The sequence below is a fragment of the Orbicella faveolata genome, unplaced genomic scaffold, assembly GCF_042242905.1.
Source record: "Orbicella faveolata isolate gen_17 unplaced genomic scaffold, um_ofav_v1 contig_12, whole genome shotgun sequence".
NCBI classification, from domain to species: Eukaryota; Metazoa; Cnidaria; class Anthozoa; order Scleractinia; family Merulinidae; genus Orbicella; species Orbicella faveolata.
This window is the reverse complement of record NW_028301539.1, coordinates 30,218,907-30,245,449: the sequence shown is the minus strand read 5'-3', so window position 1 is coordinate 30,245,449 and position 26,543 is coordinate 30,218,907. Positions and strand designations below refer to the sequence as shown.

Sequence of the window (26,543 nt, the reverse complement as noted above, 5' to 3'; positions counted from 1 at the left end):
ATCAGTCTTTTTGCACTGAAGGTGTCCATCGCGAAATACTCGTAGCTGAATGTATAAACATTTCTAGGTCCTTCGCCCGCGAATCGCGAGCATAAAACGGAATCAATGGTTGACTTTGCTCTAACGAGAGATTTGTCACTCACGTTCAGCAGCGAAGTCAGTGGAGTGTGAACTATGTACAAAACAATGCGGTTCGGCTTATCTATCAGCAATTTGATACACCCTAAAAGCCTCAGTCCAGCCGGGCAATTAGAATTCGGGGGTACATAAATTACCATCATTATCCCATCAAACCAACGATTAGGTTTAAGCCGGAACAAACACATAGAACTGAAGAAAATAGGAAGATTTGAATTAGTATTATTGACTTTTAGCAAAGTCGTGTCCTTGCGAAAAAAATTGTTCGTGAAAAACCATGAACCGTTTCCCGTCAAAAGCAAGGAAAATCAAAATCAAGGAAAGTGCGATCGAACAATGTCAAAGTTCCAAAAAAGCAAACATTAGTAAAGAAAGCCAATACACAAGTATGTAAATTAAAGTGCTGATTTAGCAAAGAGCGATCTTTAAAGCTGAGAAGGGCTCCGCTGGTTCAGTAGCTATTTTTACCCAGCTAATTTAATCCGAGCATACATTTTGACGACAGAAGTGGCGAGCTGAATGTCCAAAGTCGTTGACTTTTATTTGCACGCGATGCGACTGATGACAAACATTGGTTTAATTTGACCTTTACAAAATTTTCCAAACACTTGATACTAGATTTGATACTTCAATGTCGCTGAGTTTTACGTGTGTAAAAAGCTAATTAAGTATTTGGAAGACAAACATGTGACCCGAGTTGGCCTCTCGCAACTGTTTCCTCTTGGAAACTCCCAAAAACACAGCTTACAAATAAACAAGTCTAGGGCTTGCCTTGGAATTTCCTGCCGCAGAAATAGCAAAAGAAAATAAGGGGACCCTTCATTTTCTCTTGGCGTAGATATTATAAATAACACCTAGGCAACTATGAAGGAACTTTTACCCATTTTTTCCGTCATCAGACAGTACAGATTTTGAAGAACTGAACGCTGTTCAAATGAAGGTAGACGATTACAAAGGTACCAATTTCAAAGTGACACTGATATCGGAATTTTTCATGTTTGGACACCGGTTTAGGCAATTAGACTTTTTTTGGTGGGAGGGGGGGGGGAGAGGGGTGGGGAGGGCGGAGGAGTATCCCCACATATAACCTAAACCGGTTAGGGTGTGATTTCTACAAGGAAAATGTCGGCTTTGGGCCTGGCAAAAATTGCTGCGGATACAAATGTTTTCAAGATTAGCCAAGCGGGATTCACGGGAGACAGATGATGGTTTCAGAAGTAAAACATACCTCAAGGTACAAAAAAAATGTTTTTGAAGTTCTCAAGAAGGGTTTTCTTTTTTTCCTAAAAGAAAAACATTCCGCTGAATCACATCTCCCACGTGGATGAAACAGAAAATATTTGCTTCCGCAAGGAATGTTTCCCAGTTTAGCCAGCCGCCCATTTAAGCTTTTGCACTTTGGCTGGATTCAAACCACATGCGAAGGAAAAAACATGATCTACAGTAAATAATTGCGGTAATCCGTTTAACGTACAAGCCAGCCGGTATCTTCAATTAGCTAGGTCACAGTTTGTAAAAATAGTCGTTGCAACAAAGTTGTCTCGTAACACCTCAAGCCTTGGCCTTTCACATTACCTGTGAAAACACTTAGCGACTTAATATTAAAATGGATCAATAACACAAGTTCAAAAGGATGTAAACTAAGCTGCTCATCAAATGTTTGCGAAGGGAAAGGTCAACCAAAGAAATCCGCTTAAGATGTGATTGCTTTACTCGATTTCAGCAGTTCTGTTGGTTTCAGCGATGAAACTAAAACAAAACACGGTTATTTTCCGACGCAAACCCGAAGTGTTTGACATTCTCGTTCTCTAATCACACAACTAGCACGAGCATTCCGAAAATGTCACTTGAACTTGTCGCCATAAGGAAACGCCGTGTTACTTAGCAACAACCTCGTAAGACTACGGGCTCACCAGAGTTTACCCACTGTACTCTGTGAGCGGGTTGGAGTGAAGAATACCCTATTTAGCGCAGCAGTAGAAACCTCCAACTCGCCCTCTCGCCGTCTTAATGTCACATATATCACAACTAGCACTAAGTTAGATCAGAGGGAGAGTTACACAGACTATACATGACAGTTTTTTTCTGAAATAATTTGGTTCAATTGCGTATTTAAGATGTTTTTCGATTTCTTTCGATTCCTTCTTACATTTTTCCGTTTCCCGTTTTTCTTTTTTGTAAACGACAGACGTGAGTAAACACTAATTTAGTCGTTTCACAGTCGATATCAGAATTACACAAAACAGCCTTCAATGCCGGACGGGCCCATTTTGGTTATCTTCGGAGATCTGAGGGAGTGAATTCGAAGACATTCCCATCAGGCAATCGTGGCCACTTGACGAAAATTCTCGAGATTCTTCAAAATTGTAACATCTCGCGTTAACGGATTCTGTTCATTTCCCTCAACCACGAAAGCCTCTTAACTTATTTCTGAAAATGAGAATTTGTCCTTAATGACCAAATTTGTTGACAGGGTCTCTTCGGGCGTCCAAAACACAGAAAGCCGGAGGAAATTGGAAAGCGCAGCTTTCTGTCTACGATTAGGCCTACCGTCCACACTAATCCGCCACGAAAACGAAGCTTTTCGAAAACGCTCTTCAAACCGGAAGAATTTGAAAACGCAGGCTTTGTGTTTTAGTGTGGACGGGAAGCAATTTGAAAATAGAGCATTTCGAAAACGATGACGTAACATAACCATGTGATTTCCCTGTTCGAGTCTTCCTCAAACACAAATCCAAAATGACCGGTGATTGTTGCGTTTTAAAATTTCTCCGGCGTAGTGTGGGCGGAAAACATTTGAGGCGTTTTTCAGAGTGAAAACGCCGCTTTCAAATTTTTCCGGCTTAGTGTGGACGAAGCCTAGGTGACAAAAGTTTTGCCAATCACGAATCAGTTCAAAATGTCGTGGCTGCCAGTTAAGGTACATCGAAGTCGCGTGAAAATATGCGAAAGAAGAAAATTTGATCTCTTTGTAAGTCAAGTGCTGGCTCTCTCGAGAGCGACAGATAAACGATAACATAACATCCTCAGCCAAAACACTTAGGACTCTCAAGAGCTAAAATTAATTTTGAAAACGATGCAAAAACAAATATTTTTCCCCTTTACAGACCTGAGCGCTCACGAGAAATTTCGTAGAATGCAAGTTGTGGTAACTCTGGAGGCCTAAATCCCTGAGGCTTTTGCTTTGAAGGCTAGCCTGCAGTGCAGGCGTCTTATTGGGGCGAGTTAGCGTTACAACCTTGCGACCGCCTTTTTAGACCGCCATGTTAGACCGCCATGTTAGACGGTGGGGGATGGGGGAGGGGAAAAATGAGAAGAGATTTTCTTCGCTCCACCCCTCCCCTATCTTTCCTCTTGCCTATCATTCACCCCCTTGGTAAAACTTTCTTTCTCTCCCCAGTCTTTCACTGCATGAAAAATTCAAGATGGCGGCTAAACTTTTTACGATGTGAGCGCTCGCTCGAAAAAATCTCGCCTGCTCTGCAGGCTATTTGAAGGCAGTCTAGTCTCTCCGATAATACTTCCAGCTAAACGTATCTTTTTATTACGCTTCGGTGGCATATCAGGTGCGTTAAATCGAGTCAGGGTTCCTACTTTGGTAAGACTCGGTCAAGCCAAATTACCCAAAGCGAGACCAAAATAACCTGATAAGCCACCGAAACGGTACTCAAAAAGTACGATCAAGTATTTAACGCCCATAAATTTGGCCAAAAATATCACGATGTCAAGTCAGTGACTTGATAAGGAGGAAATCGGTACCGAGAGTAGACACGGCTTCCTATTGGCTAATTTTGAATGTGAGTCAGGTAAAGAAAATACGTTGACTAGCCCTGGAGCCCTAGTTTTGTTTTCTCTCTCTGTCTCTCTTCGGAGTCCCGCATTTTGTTTTTGTCAGGTCCAGGAGCCTAGAGACTACTTAAAGCAAAGCGAACGTCGATATTTCTATTTTTATCTCCTCTCTGAGTAACTGATACCTCATGTGTATTTCATTTCCAACGTTTCATGTTGGCTGGCATCGCGAAATGGTCAGAATTAAAGCAGTATTAACATAAATCCAAAAATCTGCAATGTTGTTATTACTTATTAACATTCCTTTTTAAAAGTTGTGGTAAACGCACATAAATTATTGTTGTGGTAAATATATATAAAATAAGCCCACATATGCCGTCTTCAGGTAATCAATCGGTCTGTATAACATAGTATGTTAACAAGTAAATACAAAATTATGTCTGGTCGATACGTGAATTATAAATAGCTTTTTATCGACACTTGTCTTGTTTTCAAACAATCGGTAAGCCGACAACCCAAAGAATTAAAGATATTGGATATAACTTTTTGAAGCAGCCTGCTTTTAAAATTCCTGTGTTAAAGTTTGTTTGAAGAAGATAATAAGAAACAGCTGAATGAAATTCTTTTACCCTGTTGATTTTGCCTTCTCCGTTGCACCAAAAACAAAAGGATACTAAGATCTGTACAGGCATTGCTGATGTTCATCCGTAACATTAGCGAGGAAAGTTGACTTATTATGATCACGCTTGCACAGAAGTAGAAAGCAAAGTCAAACGGTATATTTCCGAAGGACAAGACCACACAAACGGAAATATTCGTAACTCTAAACCACTCGGAAAAAATGAGTCTCTCGAGGAGTCTATAGAAGTCTCTTGACTTTCCCAGTAGCCACTTACCCAGTAGCCATGCAGACCTTAACTGCAGGCATCCCACTGAGATTTCTAGGATCTGTGATGGAGATTCTAAAGAGGCGACACGACTGAACTACACAACTTATTCCATTTCGAGTTCTTTGCGAGGCCGCAGAGACGAAATTAATCTGTTGAAAAATACACCCAGGATGAAAGATACGCGCCTCAAATCAATACGGATAATTGTTATACCGTGGCACAGAGGCCTGGAAGTAACACAAGATAGCCAACGTGCTAATATCATTGCAGAACTCTTGTTTACTTCTGCGATAAGATCGTTGCAAGATGTCCTTGAAAAAACAAACTCGGTGTTCAATTAGGCTCTCGCGATTAAACCAAACAGGAATGTGGCTAGGCGTCGGTAGCGCAGAGAAACTGACATATTTGAAGGCGAGGTCACAATAAACCTGCTCACTCATGGGATCAACGACGGGAATTTCCGTCAACGACAAAGAATAAGTTGTCGCGGTGAAAGAAGCTCAAAGTTCAAAGTTGAAATAAACGATAGTCTTTGAATCAGTTTTCATGCACAGAGAAGGTTTGCACGGGGAAAAAAGAAATCTGACAATTCGCAACGATCTAGAGGGGGCAGTGGAATATTGTGTACTAAGAATTCACTGGACACCTAAATAACACGGCCACATGGGCAAGAAAGGCACGCGAATCATAAATTCAGTCACGGCTTCATTCCGTACGGGTTTTTCTTGAAGTTATTGCGTGAGTTTTATCGCTAAGAAAGTCGCGAATGGACAAACGTTACATGGATCCTTTCAACGAAAAGTAAACAGTATAAAAGACCTTTCCAAGCTATAACATAATGGACCTCACAATGCGTCATGGATAACTAGTACAACCGCTTTTATCGAACCACTCGTTTCCAGCATAGTACTTACTTACGATGTTCGTGATAAACTTAACGTGGTTGTTCCCAATACTAGCTTCGATATTTTACACTGAGCAAAATGGAGGGGGTCACAGCTAATTAGAAATTTGGTAAGACATTGTGCATAAGGTTAATTAATTCCAGGAGCCCATTACCGCTCCTGTTTAAATATGTATACGAGGCAAGTGGCCCATCAGGCCGGTGATTATCCCGGTTTCAGTATCATGAAGCAACTGGGAGTATTTCTACTCCCCCCTTAGATGGGATGCTGGTACATCACAGGGTTACCCCCAGCATTAAATTCACCGGTACCCATTTATACACCTGGGTGGAGAGAGGCACTGTGAGAGTAAAGTGTCTTGCCCAAGAACACAACACAATGTCCCCGGCCAGGGCTTTAACCCGGACCCCTCGATCCGGAGGCGAGCGCATTAACCATGAGGCCACCGCACATCCACAAGACCTTGTGCTTAGAGTAACAACAAGCTTTTAAATTTGAACGCGAATGCGTTCTATGGTAAAATATTAACCCTATTCAAACTAAACAGCTAACGTTGTAGGTCTTATCATTTAAAAACTTATTTCAAGCACTGCATTGTTAGCGTCCTTAAAACTGAAACCAATGGTTCATTTCAGACGAGTGATGCTGAATTTTATCTTCAAATAATTATGTGCAAAACTACCGCGGGGTTGGTCAGTGTTTCTCGTCTGCGAAGATTTTTGCAAAAATTGTAACAACCAAGCATGCTCCAATCCAGTTGAGATCGACAACAATTATTGGCGTCCGAACCCAACTTCTTTACCGTAATGAAGGTCACTGCAGTATTCTCTGTCTGGCTGTTTTTGAATGGTACCTTAAAGGGGTCAATTAAGCAGCACCCGGATTGGTCTCGTTAAAAATAATCCAAGGAGCATCCCTGTCCCATGGTTGTAGCCGCTATTGATTACATCCCGTCCCATGGTTTCACCCCCCGGTAGTTACCTTCCGTCCAATGGATGTACCCCCCGGTGATCACGAACCCTCCAATGGGTGCAACTACCAGTGATTAAGTCCGGTACAAGATGTAACCCCCCGGTGATTATGTTCCGTTCAATGGGTGTACCCCGGTGAAAAGACCCCATTCCGTGGTTGTACCCCCCGGTGATTACCTCCCGTCCAATGGATGTACCCCGGTGATTAAGTACCGTCCAATGGGTGGAACTTCCGGTAATTAAGACCGTTACAATGGCTAACCCCCCCGGTGATTATGTTCAATCCAATGGGTGTACCTCCCGATGATTTCGTTCTGTCCCATGCTTCTACTGCCGGTGATAACATACCGTCCTGTGGGTGTACCCCCGGTGATAACATCCCGTCCTATGGGTGTACCCTCGGTGATAACATCTCGTCCTATGGGTGTCTGACCCCCGGTGATAACATCCCGTCCCATGGGTGTACCCCTGGTACTTACGTTTCACTGTGATTATTTGACGGCTCCAGATTGAAAGGAAGAGACCTAAACATTCATTAAACGCTGAGACGGTTATTCTCTTTAACAAAACACTGGCTTTAATTACGCTCGGCTGGTTAATAAGATAAAAGATTAAAAGAATTCTCATCAAGGAAATCCTTGTTTATTCTGTGATAAGAGATTATTTAGCCGCCAAATAATTGAGGTCATTATTAGGTATATATTACGACTTCAGTGTTATTACAAGCCATTTGGCCAGCCATTCCTTAGCTTCTTGTAAGAATTCACTTATGTCTTCCATAATCACAGCTAACGGATGGCCGAAAATCCGGCCGCTTCCAACTGACTTTCGAAGTAGTTACTTTACACGAATGAGAGCACTGTTGAGTTTTCACTTCAATAAAACTTAATGCTCTGTCCAAGCAGTCCTCTTTTTCTTCAAGGATAGAACAAGATAGGAGGAGAAAAAGGAAAGCCATGTGGCCATGTTGTACTCTCACACTTTTCGCTTTCATGAGGGAAATATTTAGACATTGCACAACGTTTCATTCATGTCACGTGTCTTGCAATAACGACAAGCTGCATTATCAACGAGGCCGATTTAATATTTTGAATAATGATTCTCTACTGCTGCCATTGCATATTGCAACAAAAGTTATTTTGAGGTCGTCGTATAAAAATCTGATACGAATATCATGAGCCCGATAAAATCCCAAATGCATGCAGGCCTTTTTAGAATGTATTCGGGTTATGTAGCTATTGTAGACCTTAACACCTCAATAGAGACTGGAACTTCGATAAGCTGACGTGACAACTTCGGCGTACTCGCGAGTGCTCATGTAACATCCTGATTGGCTGACAAAAGCCGAAAAATCTCGAGGATTTTAACGAGAATTAACGGCAACGCAGACTGCCTCGTGCACTGAGAAGGCTTAGAGAGACAAATTAATCTACATAAATTAAGGACAATTAGTAAGATTGACTACTTTACTCCACCTTACCTTCATTGTTGTTCACGGTTTCCGTCACCTACTTTTTGATACTTTTAGTTTTCAATCAAGTGAAAATCTGCAACACAAAGAAAACAAACAAAAGTGAGAACTCTTGAAATTATCGATTATGTGTATGAAATAACAGGCTCAATGGTTGACTCCATGGTTTGGTGATATGTTTCAGCGAAATGACTCGCTGAAAGAGACATAGTCATTTTTGAGCATGATTTTGGGAAGCTAAAGAAACACCCCTAGATCATCAGAAATACAACATTTTGTAGATTGAGTTCTCAAGATATGACCGAAATTGAAAGTGAGGACGGCTAACAAGAGCGAGTCTGCAAACGAGTCAGTTGTAATAAGGAAAAACTCTACAGGTAAGGGGTGGACAATTAATTTGACCTTTGATGTGGGCTGGGTGATTTTGAAAAAATTATCCTGTAAGCATAGTTGTACCAAAAAAAAACTCATGCACACCGTGAAAAAAATTTCACGTAAGTTAAGTAAGTAAGACTTTATTAAAGTGACTGACTCTTAGCTACATAGAAAGGGACTTTATAGGTCTAGTCACAACATAAATAAGAAATAAAATAAACCACAATGACTTAAATTAAAAATGCATAATTACTGTTAAAATCGAAACAATATAAAATACATATATGCAAATAGTTTGTTCGAACTTCTGCCAGGTGCAGCGGCTGGCTAGGTCTACCTTAAGTTCACTTTTCTTGAACAATTTATAGTTACTTATTTGCCTGTATCCATTTGGTAGTGCGTTTCAAAGTCTGGCCCCTTGATATCTTATCGATTGTAATCCATACTTGACTGTATTTGCTTTCGGCAATGTCAGAATTGCATCTCGTCGTAGATTATAATGACTTTCTTTTACTTTTAAGTTCATTAAGCCCAGGAAAAAAAAAAGCATTAAAAAATCATGTTGTAAGGAGAAAAAAATATCACGCATACACACATCCAAGGAAAAAAATTCCTAGTGCATGAAAAGGTAGAAAAAAAATCGTGCCTATACCAAATCATCCGCACACCTCTCAAAAGTCAAATGGTCCACCACCATAAAACACGACAATCACGTTAAATTTCTTTTAAATTGTACCAATATTTTGTTGCATTATTTATATTCAAGGAGACCGTGGAAATGACCCTTCAATAGCTATGTCTAATTGGATTTCTATGCATCTCGGTAATAAAGGTTGCATCTGTTTTCCGATATTTTATTAGGTCAAGGGCAGTACGGCGAGGCGTTCCATGGAGTTTTCAATATTGCTGGAACGCACGCGATTTCGCGTGGCTTCTGGCACGCTCGCACGAGCCTCTATCCATCCGCGCGCATCGCGGCTGCTGTCTCTTCCCCACTCCTTTGCAACGAAGATAAACTGCATAGCCACGTTGATGAAATGACAACTGGAATGAAACCGATCAAGGTTGCTGGCTAAATTGAAATCAGAGGTGTTTCCTGGTACAACTAGTTGCATTCTAGAGGAAGAAAGAGTCAGATAACTTCTACTGGGGTAAAATTTTCTGAAAGAGATCTGAACCTGACGCGAGTGTATGAGTCTTCACATTACTAGTCGAGTTCTGTTCAGGCAGTCAGTCGGTTGACTTTCTATGTTCCGAGCTTTTCAAGTCTACGTTACTTAGGAAGACAGTAAGATTCCTTCCACCCTCTCTACCCCACTCCACCAACAAGCCTCGCCTATTAACTTCTTGTACGCCCTCTCTCTACACTTGCTAACGTGATAGATCACGACCTAACATAAGCAGAAAAAGAACCATCACTCTGAGGTAGTTCTACTTTAGAGAGTCTGTCGAACAGTTACAGGGTTACTGTACTTTTTTTTTTTTACAATGTGAACAAGTTACTTTGAGACTTAGACTTTTCACAGCCCTTTATTTTCTCGTATTTTCATTCGATCATTGAACGCGCGGATAGAATCGCGAAAGAACTGGACGCCAGCGCAAAACGTGAGACTTAACGGGGTAGGGGTTGGGGAAAGGGAACGAGGTCTCCCTTCCCTTACCTACCCTCTTCTCTAATTAAGCCCCCTCCAAAGGTATTGAAAAGGAATCGTCCGGGGAGAAGGCTCAATAGATCTTTAACTGTCCTTCGTGTAAAACGGAAATATTTGTAACAAATACTGTCCTTTATACATCCACACCCAAGCCCTTTGAGTAACAACCTCAGGGGAGTGTCTTTTGAAGTATAAATTGAAGGCTTTCCAGGTTTAACAATTAGTCAGTTTAAAACAGTTTGCCAGCATTTTGATAGTTAAAAAAAAAAAACAGGCCGAGCTTTTCTTTTTCAACAAAAAAATAAAAAATCAACACCTTTATCGAAATATAAACTAGACTTTATGGAGCTGTTAAGGCAACATGACCTCTGATTGACAAACCACATTGATTTCTACATTTTCGCGAAAATACTTTGAATCCTTTATGAATTATCTTCGAATTAGGTCCGGTACTTAAGCGCTAAGCCGATTATGCAGCAAACAATTACCAGACACTTATCAGTAATAACCAAGGCACCTTGGTATTAACACTGACCGCAGAGGGCAGAAAGCGCGCGACGGAACAAGACGCGACGAGGCAAGCTTTTCTCCGTTCATTAAGATTTTTTCCCTTCTTAAGGAGCAATCTGTGATTACTTTAAGGCTCGTTGACATTTAAGGCCTTTTAACGAATTTCAAGTGTCGTTCTTTGCGTGGACAATTCTCTAATTCATTTGTAGTTTTTCCTAGAAACTAAATGTTGTTGCTGTTGGTTACATAAACCCACCAAAGGAATCGAAGGGCCTCGCTTGTCGGACTTCCCTCAGCATTCCAGGAAAAACAAAAACAACCATCACTCGGAGATATTTCAAGCATTTTTTGATCGTTCTTAATGACAGTTTGCCGTGACTTCAATTGAAAGATGTTAGCTAGAGGTTACAAGGGTGCAAAAAGAAACATTCTTTTACAGAGAAAAAAAACCATTCTTTTACAGAATTATTAACATTTAAGGCCTCTAGTCTCCGAAGTAAAGCTGAGCGAAAGACATTCGGATAGAGATAAAATATTGTAGCTGTAGAATTCAGAGCGTGGTTTCCACGCCCAGAAATCTACCACAACTTGTCAAATTTTGACCGTGCGTAAACCTAACAAATGGCTTCGAAATATATCTTTCCGTTCTTTTCTGCCCTTTCAAACAATAGTATTTTCAGGCTTAAACCCTGTTACATAAACTTAAACAGAATCTCCTAAAATAGTATCACCAAAATATTTTAACTTTAGCTTGACCAGCTTCAGCCATCGGGTTCTAATGCACTCTCAGAACATGTTTTAAGTCTATCAACCACAGGCCCAGCCTTAACTATATAACAGCTGAATGTGCTGGATTTTTTTAGTCAGTTATTTTTCGCGCATCAACGGGTGTGAATTTTTGTGGGTTTACCTACGTCAGATTCAACATTTTTTCCCATACGCAAGTCGTTTATATATATAGAATATTATATACACACGTAAATCCAGTTAACTTCACGTCCGTTGTAATATTGGAATCCTACTTTGAGAAGGAACTGATAATCGGAGAATGTTCATGCTAAGAATGTTGAAAAAATCCTACTTTACGTACCGTACACAGCAAATCCAGCCGATCACGTTTTCTTCTAACTTAAGATCACTTTCTGTACGACTAACCACTTTTCAGTCTAAACCATAGTATATCCGGCAGCGACGCGACGGTATTGCAAAGTGTAGGCAAAGTGATTCTTTAATATCAGCTGGTCATGTGATATCAAATATCACGTGACAGACGGGTGAAGCATACTCAGTCAGCACATCAAAGTATTTGTGTGTTTAGCTTTGTTATTCGTTGAGTGCCACTTAATTAAGGGCCCCAGCCTAATTTAATATCAAAGTCCTTGGTTTTCAAAATCGAGAGTGTATCACTAAACGCAACGCATAACTGAATTTGCCCCAGCTAAAACTAAGGAATATCCGAGTGATAATCCCCAATTTTTAAAACTGCGTTGTTGAGAAAAATATTTGAAGAATATTAAACACAATAGCCTCCATTTAGCGCGAAAATAAGCTCGAATATTTGTCCTTGGACATTATCTGTTCCTCCAAGCTCACACTTTTCCTCGAGCTTCGCTTTCGGAAAACCTTTCGCTTCTCGGAACAGATAATGTCCAAGGACAAATATCCGAGCACAGTTTTGGGTTTGGGGTTTTATCAACTGAACCAAAGGTCTGGAACACAGAACTTCACTGAAGACTTGACTTTGCTAGTGAAAGGGTCAAATGCAGCTGTTTTGAGAAAGTTGTGCTACAACGGCGTATAAACGTTCGCGACCGTGAATGTCGAAAGGACTTACGGGTAATGGTGGTTTACGGTTGTGGCTTGATTGAAGCTTAACAGAAGGTGTAACAGCTTGATAGAAGAAAACAGCACAAACACGTGTACTCATGTTGGCTTGCTCTTCAATTCTTTCTTGCTGAAACACCGTGAACCTCAACCAAGCAATGATAAACTGTCACTACCCAATCATTGTAAGTTTCAAAACGTAAACGAGCAACCAGCTTGTGTCCTGCAGTGTTCCGCTAATTAGTAGCATTTAATTTGCGCACGGTCGAACCTCCACCAACGGCCATCTCCAAACAACTGCCACCTCTCTACAACGGCTAGCTAATCAACGACTGACGAACGGTGTGTACAAAACCCAACTTCTTTTATTGTAAAAGGCCTCCAAACTTGATCCGTACCTCGCGCCGTGGGCCTCTGTTTCCGTTAAGATTCTGTTTCATTGATACATTTTGATTTATATATGCTGCAATAACAAATCGATGTTGTAATCCCCCAAAAGACAGGTTTCCTATTACACCCCCACCTTCCTATAACGGCCACCTCTCTACACCGGCCACTTTCCTCTGTCCTCTCTAAGGTTCGACTGTATTAATTACAAGTGTCAATGTGAAAATTTGGCTATGATTGGCCAGTTCGGTGCAAGTGATAGAATTATATCTTCGTAGTGGTAAAAAAAGGACAATCAGTGGAAGAACAACAAACAGCTTGGGTTATACTGAATATAATGTTTAGGGGTGCTCAACAATGCTTTGATCATGAAGCCACTGCGGAATAGGGCGGTTTTCATTTGAGTGTCGAGAAGTAATTGGTTTTGCATCACTACGCTACGCGATTGGCTTAAAAAACTCGCGCCAGTTTTTCGTTCAGTCAAAAGTAAAACCAAAACCAATCACGAATCGTTCGCAGACGTTTTCCCGCTCTTCCCGTTAGCTACATGTAATTACTTCGAGTTTTGATTGGCTTACTGTATTGCCCGTGTCCTTCGCGATTGGCTAGAGCGATTACTTTGGTTTTTCTTACGAGACGCAACTAAAAATCGCCCAAGCCAATAAGGAATTATTTATATACCCTTACCCTTGATATGACGAGTATGAGATGATGCAATATGGGCTATATAGGTATGTGCGGCCCCAAAGGGAATGGCTTTTGAGCGGTTTTGGTCAGAAATAGAGTACGGTTTTTACACTCTTGTCTTTAATTTGGGATGTCTTTTAGTAGAGGCTATCCTACTTAATACAGGAAGCACATAAACATTGCCTTTAACATTGGTCTGAACTAGGGAACTAATAATTAGTTCCGTAATTATGAGACAATTCTGAAACAGGGTATTGATTTAAGGGTATCGAATTTTTGATCGGGTCATAAATAGGGAAGTAAAAATCGCAGATTTTGGTCTTACATAGGGTAAGGCTTTTGGGAAGTGGTCCGCACACTCCCCACCCAAGTTTTCTGGGAGTATACCCCCCGGGAGTTTCGCTCTTATTGAAGTCTGTACTCGTTGCGTTCGGAACTGATCTGGTCTGTCGTGACATATCCACGATGATTTGTTCGATAACGAAACAAGAACCAAGCAAAAAGACGCTCCGCATGAGGGTTATGAAACTGAAAAACTCGATATCCTGTACGATACTATTTTAGAATATTAAATTCTCTGTCACTGAACTGAAGCTAACTGAAATAGAAAACTTTCAAGAAATCGATCTTGAAAGTAATTAGTATGTTAAGTGACATGAAAACTAAATTCTAGAAGAATTAGCAGCGTCCTTAAGATATTATTTTTTCTTTTTATAAATAAAGACTTATCTGCGTGATCCTCGGTTTACAGAACAGGAAACGCACCAGCCCTACCCAGACTGTAAATGAAATGAACCTATCAATATCATTTAATCTCTGTTACAGAACCCGCGCACATCAAGCTGAACCTCATCCATCAACTAAGCCATTTAAAAGCGATTGGCTCCTCTCTGATTATTCGACAGATGTGTTCCTTGAATGATAAACCCCTCTGAGAATTTTATCAACGGCGACCAGAATAATCTTTCAAACAAGGCGCTCTATGTTTCATTTACTCAGGAGCGGGAGTCTTAATCCACGCAACTGCGGTAAATGCATCCGCAACTGAGATTCAACTTAATTATGGTCGACTGTAAATACTTTGTTTGCTCGCTCGCTTCGTTCACAAACCCGCGAGGAGCCGTGATCCAGATTGTTACGTCTGACCGCTTTGTCCTGATATGGTTCATATCCTGAGTGGGTAATATAAGGCGTTTCTTTTTCATATCGCAAAGATAAGAAACTGAAAAGCAACTAGACCTCTTCAGAATCACTTGAAAACTTAAGATGTTCGCGTTTTGTAAACAAAAGGGACAATTTGTTTGCATTTTGCGAATTTTAGAATAATCTTCATTTCTATTAATACACTCGAAGAAGTAAAACCTGTGCTTTTTGACTCGTCAGCGAGAAACGGATCGAGTTCTCTCTTGTGTTGTTGCAAGAGGAAACAATGACGGATGGTTTTCGTCTAGAGAAGGCAAGAGCTCTTCTCAGTATTGACAGTACTAACGGGCTTTCACGAGCTAGCACAAGCAGCCCGCAAAGTTTATATGGCTACCGACATCGGACGCTTACTTGACATACTTGACAATATTTCGACGGCGCCTCCCAATAGGGAACAAGGGCAAATGACTTGAATTTGTCTAATAAATACAGCTGCACTTCAAGACACTCGAAAGTACTCTTCGAGTTAAAACAACAGCATTCCCTGTACCAAAATTATCGACTAGAAAGTTATTCCTCCCAAAGAAAACATCAATCACAACCTACCTTAGCCGTGAACGAATCAGTCTTTTAGAAAAGTTATCTTTCATCCGTGGAGTAAGAGACGATATCGCATGTTCTGACTGATATACGTCCTAAGTCGGGATGACTTCACTCCTCTCTCTCCCTCACACCAGGCAGCAAATGTAAATCAGCTGCCTTTCCGCCGATCAAATCGCTTTCTATGAAAGTAATTAAGACAGAACAAAAGCTGGTCGTCACTCGCACAGATCCTCGGCAAACAGTTTACTGTGGAATGCACAAACACACCAGGCGATAAGGCGACAACGCTTCGGAACCCGAAGTATTTGCTACACAAAAGAACTTTACACGTGTTTTTTGTCAATTAATTTTCATGATTGAAAATAGTAATAGAGCTCGTTCATTTGAGAGGCTCAATTACATCATTTAAAATCGACGGATTTTGGAAGGGGTGCAACTTTCTTTGACAAATATCACGGCGCCGTCTAGTCAGCATAAATTGAGCCGCTATCGACGAAAGTTTGTGGAAGCCAGCCAGTTTACCGCATCGTGTATCTTGAATGTTTTTTTCTAATAGCTTTAGTGATATGTAAGCACTCAAAATGTCTTGAATACTTTTCTGGATCTCTTCGATGAAGCAGTGTGTTTTTTCATGGCATATCAGTTTCACTTTTTTTATTTAGTCTATACACAGTACTGGAGACACTTCAAATACGCAACAAATGTGAATAAGGTACAAGAACAAACACTTCTACACACAGGGGGTCTTGAGGCTGCTTAAGAGCAGAAAACAAAATGTTGATAGAATTATTTAGAGCACCTCTTGTACATTCGTCTGTATCTACACCTGCACTTTAGAAGCAACAACAATACGACCAGAAACAGCAGGAGGGGAAGGGGAAGGAGAAGAAGAGGAAGGAGCTTAAACCAGAAGAACAAACAAGAGATATTCCCATAGTCCTCTATGTGCTTTCTCTTCCCTAGTCTGCACTGAGTGCCATTACCCTTAAATCTGCAGTGGCGGATCCAGATTTTGAGCTAAGGCGGGGGGATGGGGGGCGCTTTTGTTTTACTTGCCCTGCCGGCTTTTCTTCCTTCAGTCATTTCTTCTTTTTCCACCCAAAACAGGGGGGGGGGGGCGGGCCTCCCGGGCCCCTCCCTAGATCCGCCACTGATCTGCCCTGTAAGTTAGTGTCGTTTCTCCTCGCTTTTGAAGCCTGGAAACTCAACTTGTAGTCTCAGAGGAACTTCGGAGGTTACTAATCTCTATACGAATTAGGACCTCTTTCATTCAGTAAGAGTTATTAACATTGAGAGGGCATGTAGTATCGACCTTGTATTGTATTTAAACCAAGAGATAAATATTCGTAAGTTCGCAAAAATAAAAACAGCTGCAAGTGTTAAATGAATTGTTTTACTATTCGGTGGCTATAGGGCTTACAGAAAAATACAGCTTATGGCATCTTCAAAATGGAAATATATTTCTTTTACAGTCCATTAACGATGAAAAACTCAGGCCCAAGAACTCATTACATTGTTCTTGTTCATCAGTGTAAGATTCACACAATTCAAAATTACCGCTATCTGACGATAATGGAACTATAATTTTAACCTAGTTCTTAGGGTCCCACTCGCTCACTTGCTGCATTGCGATCTGGGTACAAGTTTGTGGTTCTTATCACAGAGACACGTGTTCAGAATGCTTTGATTTAATGTGATTCAGCAGGCCTCTATAACGCACAAAGTTTCTTCCGCAATGTCTACATTTATGAACAGTGTCCTCTGTCTCGTGTAGTTTGACGTGTTTCTTCATGTTGCTTGGATCGCTAAACGACTTGTCGCATACTTTGCAGCGGAGTGGCTTGAAGCCGGTATGCGTGCGCATGTGGATTTTCAGCACGTATTTCCTGCAGTATACTTTACCGCAGTATTCGCACGTAAAACCCTGGTTTCGTGGGGAAGTCTGGGACGAGTTTGCAGCATGATGCCCAAAGAATGGAATCATGCGCGGATAGGTAGAGTAGCGGTATATTGAGTCGACAAAAAACGCGGGCTCATGATAACGCGATAGATTCTCAGTTGTTTGGTGCAGGGAGGACGCTGATATGCAATGGCATTGTAAATGTTGTTGAAAAGTCGCGCCGTTGTCTCGATGCATTCTCTGATATGCAAAGTACGACCCTAATCTAGAAAAGTTCGTAGGTGAAAGTAATTGGTTGAATTGGTTTGAGCGGCAAATGTTTCGATCTAACTCTTCTATAAGCGTCGCCTGATTTTCCTCATTCTCCTCGGTAGTTATTTCTTCGATTGAATTCGTCTCTCTATTGGAAGTTGAGCTCTTACGCTGCTTCGAAATGTCACTTGAGTCATCATGGTGATGGCACGTGCATTCACGAACTGGTGCACGTAACAAATGTTCTTCGTGCGCACGCAGACTTTCGTGACCATTTGAAGGGGGGCACCCACGAGTGATGAATGTCAGTTTGGATTCCGAAGAGCTCGCAATATTCGAATGAGAATTAAAAGAGTCATTTAACGGCAGATGTTCATTTTGAAAGTTATATTTTGAAGCGTTTTTCCTACTTCCATTTTGGAAAATTTCACCCTCCGATGATGGAGCAAAATAGTTGTTGCTTTTATCCAGATCTATCATATAATCGTCACGAAAGCAGTCTATAAATTCATCTTTCTCTTCTTTTATGTGTAGTTTTTCTTCATCATCCTCCAAAGAAAACTCACTATCTTCTTTCGTCATGAAAGAGCGCCGATACTGTGTGGCACATCTCCTCTCCATGCCCTCACGGTAAAGGTGTCTTCGAAGGTAATGCTCGTTCCCTTGGAATTTCTTTCGAAATTCTTGCTTGTGGAACTCAGCTAATGATTGTGGTTCGTTGGCAAACTTTCGAAAGCGGGGCCGTGAAAAGCTTGAAATCAGACTCGCCAGTTTGGGATTGGACAAGACACCACTGTGACTGAATGTTAAAGATTGTCCGTTCATTTTCGGAGAAGTGTCTCTCTGGGTATTTCTCTCATTCCAGTGACCTTGTTCGGCAGTGGAGGTCTTCGCCTTTACTCTCTCCTCGTGGTATTCCATTCCTAATTCTTTGGATTCGAGAGATGAGTCTCCGGCGCTATCATTTGGTACTAAACCATGAATGCCTGCCGTTTTGTCAATAGCTAGCCCTCGTGGGCTTGTACTGGAGCCTAGATTGCTGCAGCCATAAGTTGTGTGAGCTACAAACGCGCGGGAATATTGAAAGGTTTCTTTACAGTGTTTGCAGATCCACTGATAATCTACAACAAGATAAGTCAATAGTAATTAGAAAATTTTTATCACTAGTTAACTTGAAACAAAATTCTGATACGAATGTTGGCGTTTATAATGCACAAAATACTGCCAACCAACAGCTTGAAAGAAAGTTGCGGAGGTACTTTCCGTCTGGCCTATTCTAGTGTTCATAAAATACTTGAGAAACTACGCGTGCCCTCATTGGTCGATATGTATGTTGAGATGAGAGCATGTGAACACGGTTGTGACGTTTTAGATTGGCGCACGTTTTTGAGAAATATTTTATTAAAGCAATCAATAAAGTAATTTTTCCGTGTTTACATAGCCTCGTCAAAACATTTGGGAGTTGGGAGAATTCTCCAAAGTTATGTGAACCCTCGGCTACGTCTCGGGTTTGTCTAACTGACTCGAATTCTCCGAATACCCCTCTCGTTTAGATGAGGCTATCACTGAAACACGGAAAAAGTGCTCTATTGCTTAAATATGACTCCATTTTTTTTCGGACGAAAAAGCTATTTGAAATAGTGTTGGTACAACTGACCTTTAAACGCCTCCTCAGAAATGCATCCCAATCCATGTTCTTCCTCCAAAGACGGAGCCAGCCACACTCTCAGTTCTTCACCAGACGATATGTCTCTTGTGGTCCTGAAGTAAATTTGATCTCCGTCAGGAGTTCTTATCGCTTCCATGTTCTGTTCATCTTGGAAACGAGCAGGATTCACCTCGGACATCCACGAGAAATCGCCCTCCAGCAGATTGTGTTCGTTGTAATCTCTTTTCTCTGATGCCTGCAGAAGAAATACGGCTTCAGCTTGAGGACAAGGAAAGATACTTATGTTCAAAATCGTACCTACGGTGGCCCACGCAGGCAGTACAAAAATATTTATTACAGACCAAACACGTTTGTTACAGTACAAAAGTGTTTATAACAGTACAAAAATATTTACTCTTGAGATAATTTTTTCAGCTCAAACATCCAATACAAATGTATTATTCCAGCACAAGTATGTTTATTGCACTATAAATCAGATTTTTTTTTACAGCAGATATATCTTTTTTCCAGTGCAAAAATTTTCATTATTTCCCAGTCCAAAAAAACATATTTTTCTCTCATCCCTTCTTATCCTGCTTTGTCCACTTAGTATTATTCCTGTCAAAACATACTGGCTGGTTTGTGTACAACAGGCATGCAGCGAAGAGACCGTCGCTAGCTCAGTCACTCTTTTATCGTTACCAGTGACAATGGCCTCAAGATTTACCCTAGGTATTTCACCCGAACCACAACTGCAACATTTTTTGCATGTGAAAAACTTTCGTACCGCCTCTATGAGTCACAGTAAAAATGGCTTGACAATAACAGTGGGTTTGCCATTTTTGCCCATAAAGACTTTTTCTTTGAAATCAAAAGAAAGATTGCCGGGCTCTGGCGGCGGAGGAGGCCGCAACATTATACAGAATAGACTGCATTATTTTCGCTGTACACTAATGACTTTCTCACCAGTGCCAACGCCCATTTCCATTTTTAACGCCACTTAGAACTTAACTGCTAGCGTAATTTACCAACACATATTAGAGAACGAAAGGTTACAAGCAGAGAAAACTGCGTTATCTTTTTTTAGCTCGTGCAGACGAAAGAAAAAAATACTATCCATCAAGACATATCTGCTTACCATTGCTCAGCGATTAGAGAAAAACAGAGAACTGCAAGGTTTCTTTAGTGGTTTGGCTCAGTCACGACAGCGAAGGAAGATTACCGTACTCCTCGCCTCCCGTCAGTTGTTTGAAAAGAGTTGTTCAAATATGTCCAGAGATTGAAATTTTAAAATCTCGTCGTTCCCAAGCAAAAAATATCGATCTCCGTATTGAGCGCCTTGGTTTCATTCTACATAGGTTATGAGAATCTGGTGTTGCAATATCCCCTGTTTGATGATTTTCCTAATTCTCCTTACCTGACTACTTGACAGTGTATAAACATTATGAAGATAAATCAGTTGTTAATCAGTCTTGGGAATTAGAGAGTTAGAGAGTTATGCTGGAAACATAGAAACTCAAATTCTCATATTTACTGGCCATACTTCCACTTGAATCTTTACTTAGCAACTCAGGAAGCGCATAAAAACGAGCCTCTTAAACCATGCGAGGGCGTTGAATTGAAGCGGAAAATCATTGGATGATTTGAGATCTAGGGAAATTGACCAATGTATTCAAAGAAGTGTTCCGTCGAGGAAATTAACTCTCACGTACTGAGGACATGAAAGTTTTCGTTTCCTTTAAGTTGAATTGAAAATGAACTTGTCTGCTGAGAACAAAGCAAATGTTGTGTTTATTTTTGTCCTGAAACAAAGCCCGGTTAAAGTGTGAGCAGTTTAAACACAAAAAAATGCTTTTAAGAGCATTGTACAACATGTGCGACCAGCCAATTATCTTAATAGTTTATTCACGATTGATCAGCGTTAACAACAGAGTTTTGGCTTAGTAGGTAACTCTTTAATCATAAGGGTGATCTCTTGTTTTGTTTCATTTTATAGTTACCTTGGTGGTTGCATTATCATAACATAGAAAAGGAACTGCTCACTATTTTCACGGTCAATTAACATTCTTTTTTGCTGCTTTTAAAGTTTGACCTTCTGTGCGGCATCCCTGGAACCTTAGTAACTTTACTGAATTGCCTCATCAAAGCACTCCGAATAGGAAAATTTTTACTTATTGCTGAATTTTTCAAGTACGTATTGACTCACATTGATAATAGTTCTTTTAATTTGTCAAAAGAAAACAAGCTCAAAACAATCCGCAGAACTTCTACAAGTAATTTCAAAACATTTTGCTACCTGAGCTCAAACAATCATATTTTGCCGCTATGCATTTAGCATAAAATCTACAGGTATAAAAATTTTGAAAAAAAAATATAAGGAATTTTCTTGCTTTAGTACCAAAACGTAACTATTATGCAGCAAAAGAGAATGATTTAGGACCATTCCTTCTTGCATGCAGTTATTTTCACATTTTGAGGACTTCTTTTAGTTTATTTTATTCATTCAGGTATATACATATATGTTTCCCGGCACTTAAAAAAAAAAAAAGAAATCGAAGGTGGCGGCTGTTCCGATATAATGACAGAATTTCCACGTGATATCACGTCATCATGCCATGTTGTTTAACTCAAAGGAACCATTTTTTGACCGTGGTATGTACCCTCTAAGGAGTACATGCATGGTTATTGTTTAACAATTCTTGAAGTTATGAAGACGATCTCCCCTCCTTCCTCCCTGCGTCATACAAGATCAAAATCAAAGGATTGGAGACATCACATCACAGAATGTAAATGTATTAAAAAAAGTAATTTCGCTATGTTTTGTCAGAAATCTTCGATCTTCCATTGCTATTTTACTTTCGCCGAGTTCTCTCTTCTATCAGGATAAGCTAAATCTTCTTGTCTTGTTTCGCGACCATTTCTTCTTTTAGTCGGATTACACGTTTTCATTTGAATAGCGACTAGCTGCAAGTAGGGCCGTAGCTAGTAAAAGACAAACTGAGGCACTTGTCTCAGTCATTTTTTTTCGTTTTCGTTGTTTATAGTCATCAGAAACACCCTAAATACCTAGGAAGAGACCGAGGACATTGCCTCAGTCATATTTATCAAGGACATTGCCTCAGTCATAACTGATTTTTTTTCTGGCCAAGGCTCTGCCAAGCAACCCTTTCTCTCGAATTGCACTTCAGATAAATATATGTTTCATTTTCATTTACAAACACGGTTTTTAAATCATTCGATCTCTCGAAGATAATTTCCCTTATTTATATATAAATATTTTCTTCAAAGCTACTTTTTTAGCCCAGACCATATTTATTCATACAAGTTTAAAAAACTGTGAATTCGGATCAGTATGGCTCCTGATTCGGATCTTTTTCTTCATCTCATGTCGTTGTGAAAATTTGAAGAGGTAACGCCTGCAAGAACTGTGTTCCTGACAGAGTAGACTAATTTAGGCGTTTTAAAACAATAGCATCGCGACTTCATCTCGTGTGATTGTTCAAATGAAAAGAAGTCTTGTGAAACACTTCTTGCGATGACAGATATTTCAACAACAACTTTTAGTTTCATACCGTTGAGGAACGTATTAGTAACGACTTTTTTTATGACTTATTCATTCTTCCCAAAACGCTCCTTCTTGCTTTTGTGAAGAAATGCCCCAGTTGTAATGCGTGTACATTAAGCTGAAGCTCTATGACTCTTTCGATTCTTTTATGGCGAGCGACAAAGCATCGTGAACGTAAATATGGACTAAATCAAGTCCGAGACGACTCCCACTCCAAAACTGTATTGTTTTAAGTGCGAAATGCTTTTATACATTGTTACCACAGTCTACCAGCTAATGGCACTATCACTGAACGCCAAATGTTTAATTCTCAAACAAGATTTAAAATGGTGTCATCAAAAATATTGCTGTCAGTCCTTTTAACACATGTCCTTTTTGTTTCATGGGAGGGGTGAGAAGAGAAAATATTGCAACGCGCGAAGCATATTAAATATTCAACACGTTGCTGGGAAGATTGACAGCGAACGTGTTTTTGTTTCCTTTTTGTTTTAGAGACGTATCTATCCTGTTCAGCTATTGTGATGGATCGGTTTTATAAACAAGTTCCTTTCTGAGCTATTTGTTCTATTATATTCTTTCTTTTGAACCCCTTTCTTTCCGTGTTATTTCAGTGAACTGTTCCGAGATAACATGAGAACAGATGTTTTGCTCTACGCGCGCGACTGAGCTTATAAAACTCTAAACCAATGCGATCTTCATTTCATTGAATTTTTTTTTTTTTTGCCTCAGCTCAGGTATTAGTACTATCGCTTCTTACTCTGGCCGAAACGGTTTTTTTTTTTAACTTTAAACTGCTTATGGCAGTTGATGGCTATTAACACCGCGCCATGAGAACAACCCATATGTTCTGAAGTTGTATTAAAGTATGTCAGCTATTAAAAATTTGTCACAGAATTCATTAACACATGCAAAGTAAATACATTTCGATCTAAGTGAAACAGACCTCTACATGGTTCAATCTCATGAATCTGTTAATCTCGCCAGTGACGCTGGATATTGCCAAAAACCCTCTTCTTCAACAACTAATGTATTTTCTGGCGATTCAAGCTCCAAAGCGAAGAATAATTTCAAATCACTAAAACCAAAGCTAATTGCGACATTGACTGGGTCGAATGAAGACTAACCTTAAGTGCTTGTAAATATTTGAATGGAAAGCTCACTTATCGATTAATGTTTACTTTTATGCTGTTTACTTTGTAAAGTTCTCTGAGGAACTCAGGAAATTTCAACCGAAAAATTGTCATGACAAAAAAACACGATGAATCCGCCGACGATTTTCCGCCAGACTTGCGACGTTGTCTATTTTAACTCACAGTCAATTGACCTTAATGAAGATCGTAAATGGCTGTGGGAAGATAAAATTTTTGCCACGCAGCACCTAACAAATACGACCGCTGTTTGAGCTCTTCAACTTGAAAATTACCAAAAGACTAAAGGAGAAAATAAAGATCACGAAAATTTATTGCTCTGATTTTTTTTTGACGGCGACGAAATAGAAACGTTACGGTTTTTTCCTGTGGACTACATACATTAGAGGAATCAAATAGCTTTGGACATGGCCGATCACAAAAGAGGTATATCCCCCTTATATCCAGTTTATTCCTTTGTAAGGAGATATATTCGCTCTCGGCCCGATGCAGTAAAAACGAAAACTAAATATTTTTTTTTTTGGACACAGACTTCGTTACAAAACTAACAACGACACCGAAAATATTACTACCTAATCTCCAGCCACGCAATGGAGCTATTTTTTCAAGGCAGTCTAGTGCACGCAGTTTGTTTCATCGGTGATTTGGCTTAGTTTTTCCTTGTTCACAGCCTTTTAAAACGAAAATAAAATAATAGAGAGGGTCAAAACATTAAAAAAGAAACTTTCGTTGAGTGAAGGCTATCGATCATGTTGACAACACATAGAAGAAGTTTTGTACAACTGCTTCTGTACACACTATTTAGCTTATAAATGAACAGCTAAGTCACGAAACAAGCCGACCCATTCGAAATCTGAATCAGAGAAGTTCCTTGGAGGCCAATGTTGCGAGAATGTTCTCCTGTGGCTGTTCAAAATGTCATCTTTTAGAGCGACTCCGATACGAAAGCGGGACATCTCATTCTACGCTCGATCGCTCATAATCAGTGCATGGCCGAATGTTTTTTTATGAGACAGAACCCGTATACGTAGAGAGAATCCTTCTGTAGAATATTATGATCGATGACAGAATCGGTGAAAGCTATTTAGAATTTCAGTTATAAATTGAGCTTAGTACCGCAATTTTGAAGTGTGCCTTAGATGCTTAACTGTAGAATACAAAACAAACTGATATATGTCGTAGTTAGTTTTAAAACATACCTTCTACACTGGTCATAGTTTTGTGCAAAGCTAGCAAAGCTCGAGCATTTTCCTTTTTGCTAGCTCCCAAAATGTTCTTAATTATTATATTTTTCATTCTCGTGTTTTCTCTCTTGTTGCTATATTTTTCCTTTATTACGGGCAAAATTAAAATCATACCAAATATTGAATTAATATGCATTATCAAGCGTGTGGAGCGAAACGACAAAATTTTCTCTCCTTTTTTTCCGAAAAAGGTCAGTTTCGGCAGATCCTTTTTACGTTTTTCGCTCTCCAGAAAAGTACAAAAGTTTCGGATCAATAACTTAAATAGATTTGCAAAGCCATGTTTTGTATTCCAACCGTTGACACTAATTCGACTATTTAAGCATATTTTATGTAATTTCAATTAGAGACAAAAAATGTGCTGTGTTTTTAGTGAATGAAAATCTTGAAGAGAACCGACGTTTAGCCAGTGTTTGGATCATTTTTATGCCGCAATTTGTTTCAAAATGAAACTTCTCTGTTGTTCTCTTTTGCCGTTGAAATAATACCCCAACTGATACCAATAATCCTGGATAAAAACCTGCAGATTAACTCAAATCGCTGGGAAGTTTCTTTATGCTTGTATCAATTTCCACTCAAGTGCATTGAGACAGAAAATCAAACCCATTATAACTATGGAATCACCGCGTCAAGTCCATAAAGAAACCTTAGTTTTTTATGGCTTTAAGGTTCTACCCTGCTGTTAAAATGCTATAAAACATGCCGCCAAATTCAATAAAAAAAAACATCAGCGCTTACCTTGAATTGGACCGAAGGTGTTAGTGGAAACTGAACTCTGTTAATCAACTGGGTAACATCTCCTTGGTACGGACCGAAAAAAAAGTTTCCGGCGAGAAAGCTCTTCGCCCACACTCGACAGTCTTTCCGTGCTGAAATTATTTTTGACATCGTGCGTTTTTTTGCCAGTTCTAGCTCGAAATTCAGTGTTGTTTCGCAGGAACTAGTGTAAAATTTTTCAGGTGGTTCAGTTGACCCTTAAAAAGACCTCTGAGTGGGAAGAGAAAAGTAATCTCATTCCTCGAGCAAAGAAAAGTCGTACTTGAAATCACAGAGGAGAGAAAAGAACTGACAATTTATTAACGCTTGTCTTGTTTTTATTTTTGCATTTGAGTGTGGGAACGCAAGCCTGTTACGCATCTGTTGACCTAATAGGTTTTAGTCTTTTAATACATTGTTTAGATAAAATACCTTTGTTCTTTATTTCTTTAAAGTATCTATTATTGCCTCTAGAAGCTTTTAAATACATGTCGAGAACAGACATCTGTGAAAGAGTCCAATGAATCAAACCCAATTCAAGTCACTAATTAAACCAAATTGGACTCAGGTTGACTCCGTATGTTAAATCGTATTGTGATGCGGTGCATATTGTTTTCTCGTGCATTCAAAGGCTATTTCGCGCTATTTCCTGCATGGTTTTAGGGTATCAGGGGCCATCTATGAT

At 39.9% G+C, this 26,543-nt stretch overlaps 2 protein-coding genes across 2 annotated transcripts in view; both read right to left on the bottom strand.

Moving 5' to 3' along the window:
* LOC110060432 (uncharacterized) overlaps positions 1 to 15,546 on the bottom strand; it is a 64,055-nt gene extending 48,509 nt beyond the window's left edge. The window contains exons 1-2 of the mRNA XM_020767212.2: positions 15,349 to 15,546; positions 8,174 to 8,240 (exon numbers count right to left, since the gene is read on the bottom strand). The gene's annotated coding sequence lies outside the window, so the exon portion shown is untranslated. The remainder of the gene's footprint in view (positions 1 to 8,173; positions 8,241 to 15,348) is intronic.
* Positions 15,547 to 16,724: 1,178 nt separating this feature from the next.
* LOC110060347 (uncharacterized) lies at positions 16,725 to 26,453 on the bottom strand. The gene is made up of 3 exons (XM_020767113.2): positions 25,841 to 26,453; positions 19,155 to 19,401; positions 16,725 to 18,618 (listed from the first exon to the last, which is right to left on the bottom strand). Exons 1-3 carry the CDS (start codon positions 25,988 to 25,990, stop codon positions 17,003 to 17,005), a joined length of 2,013 nt encoding a protein of 670 aa, XP_020622772.2. The 5' UTR covers positions 25,991 to 26,453; the 3' UTR covers positions 16,725 to 17,002.
* Between the last annotated feature and the right edge of the window lie 90 nt (positions 26,454 to 26,543).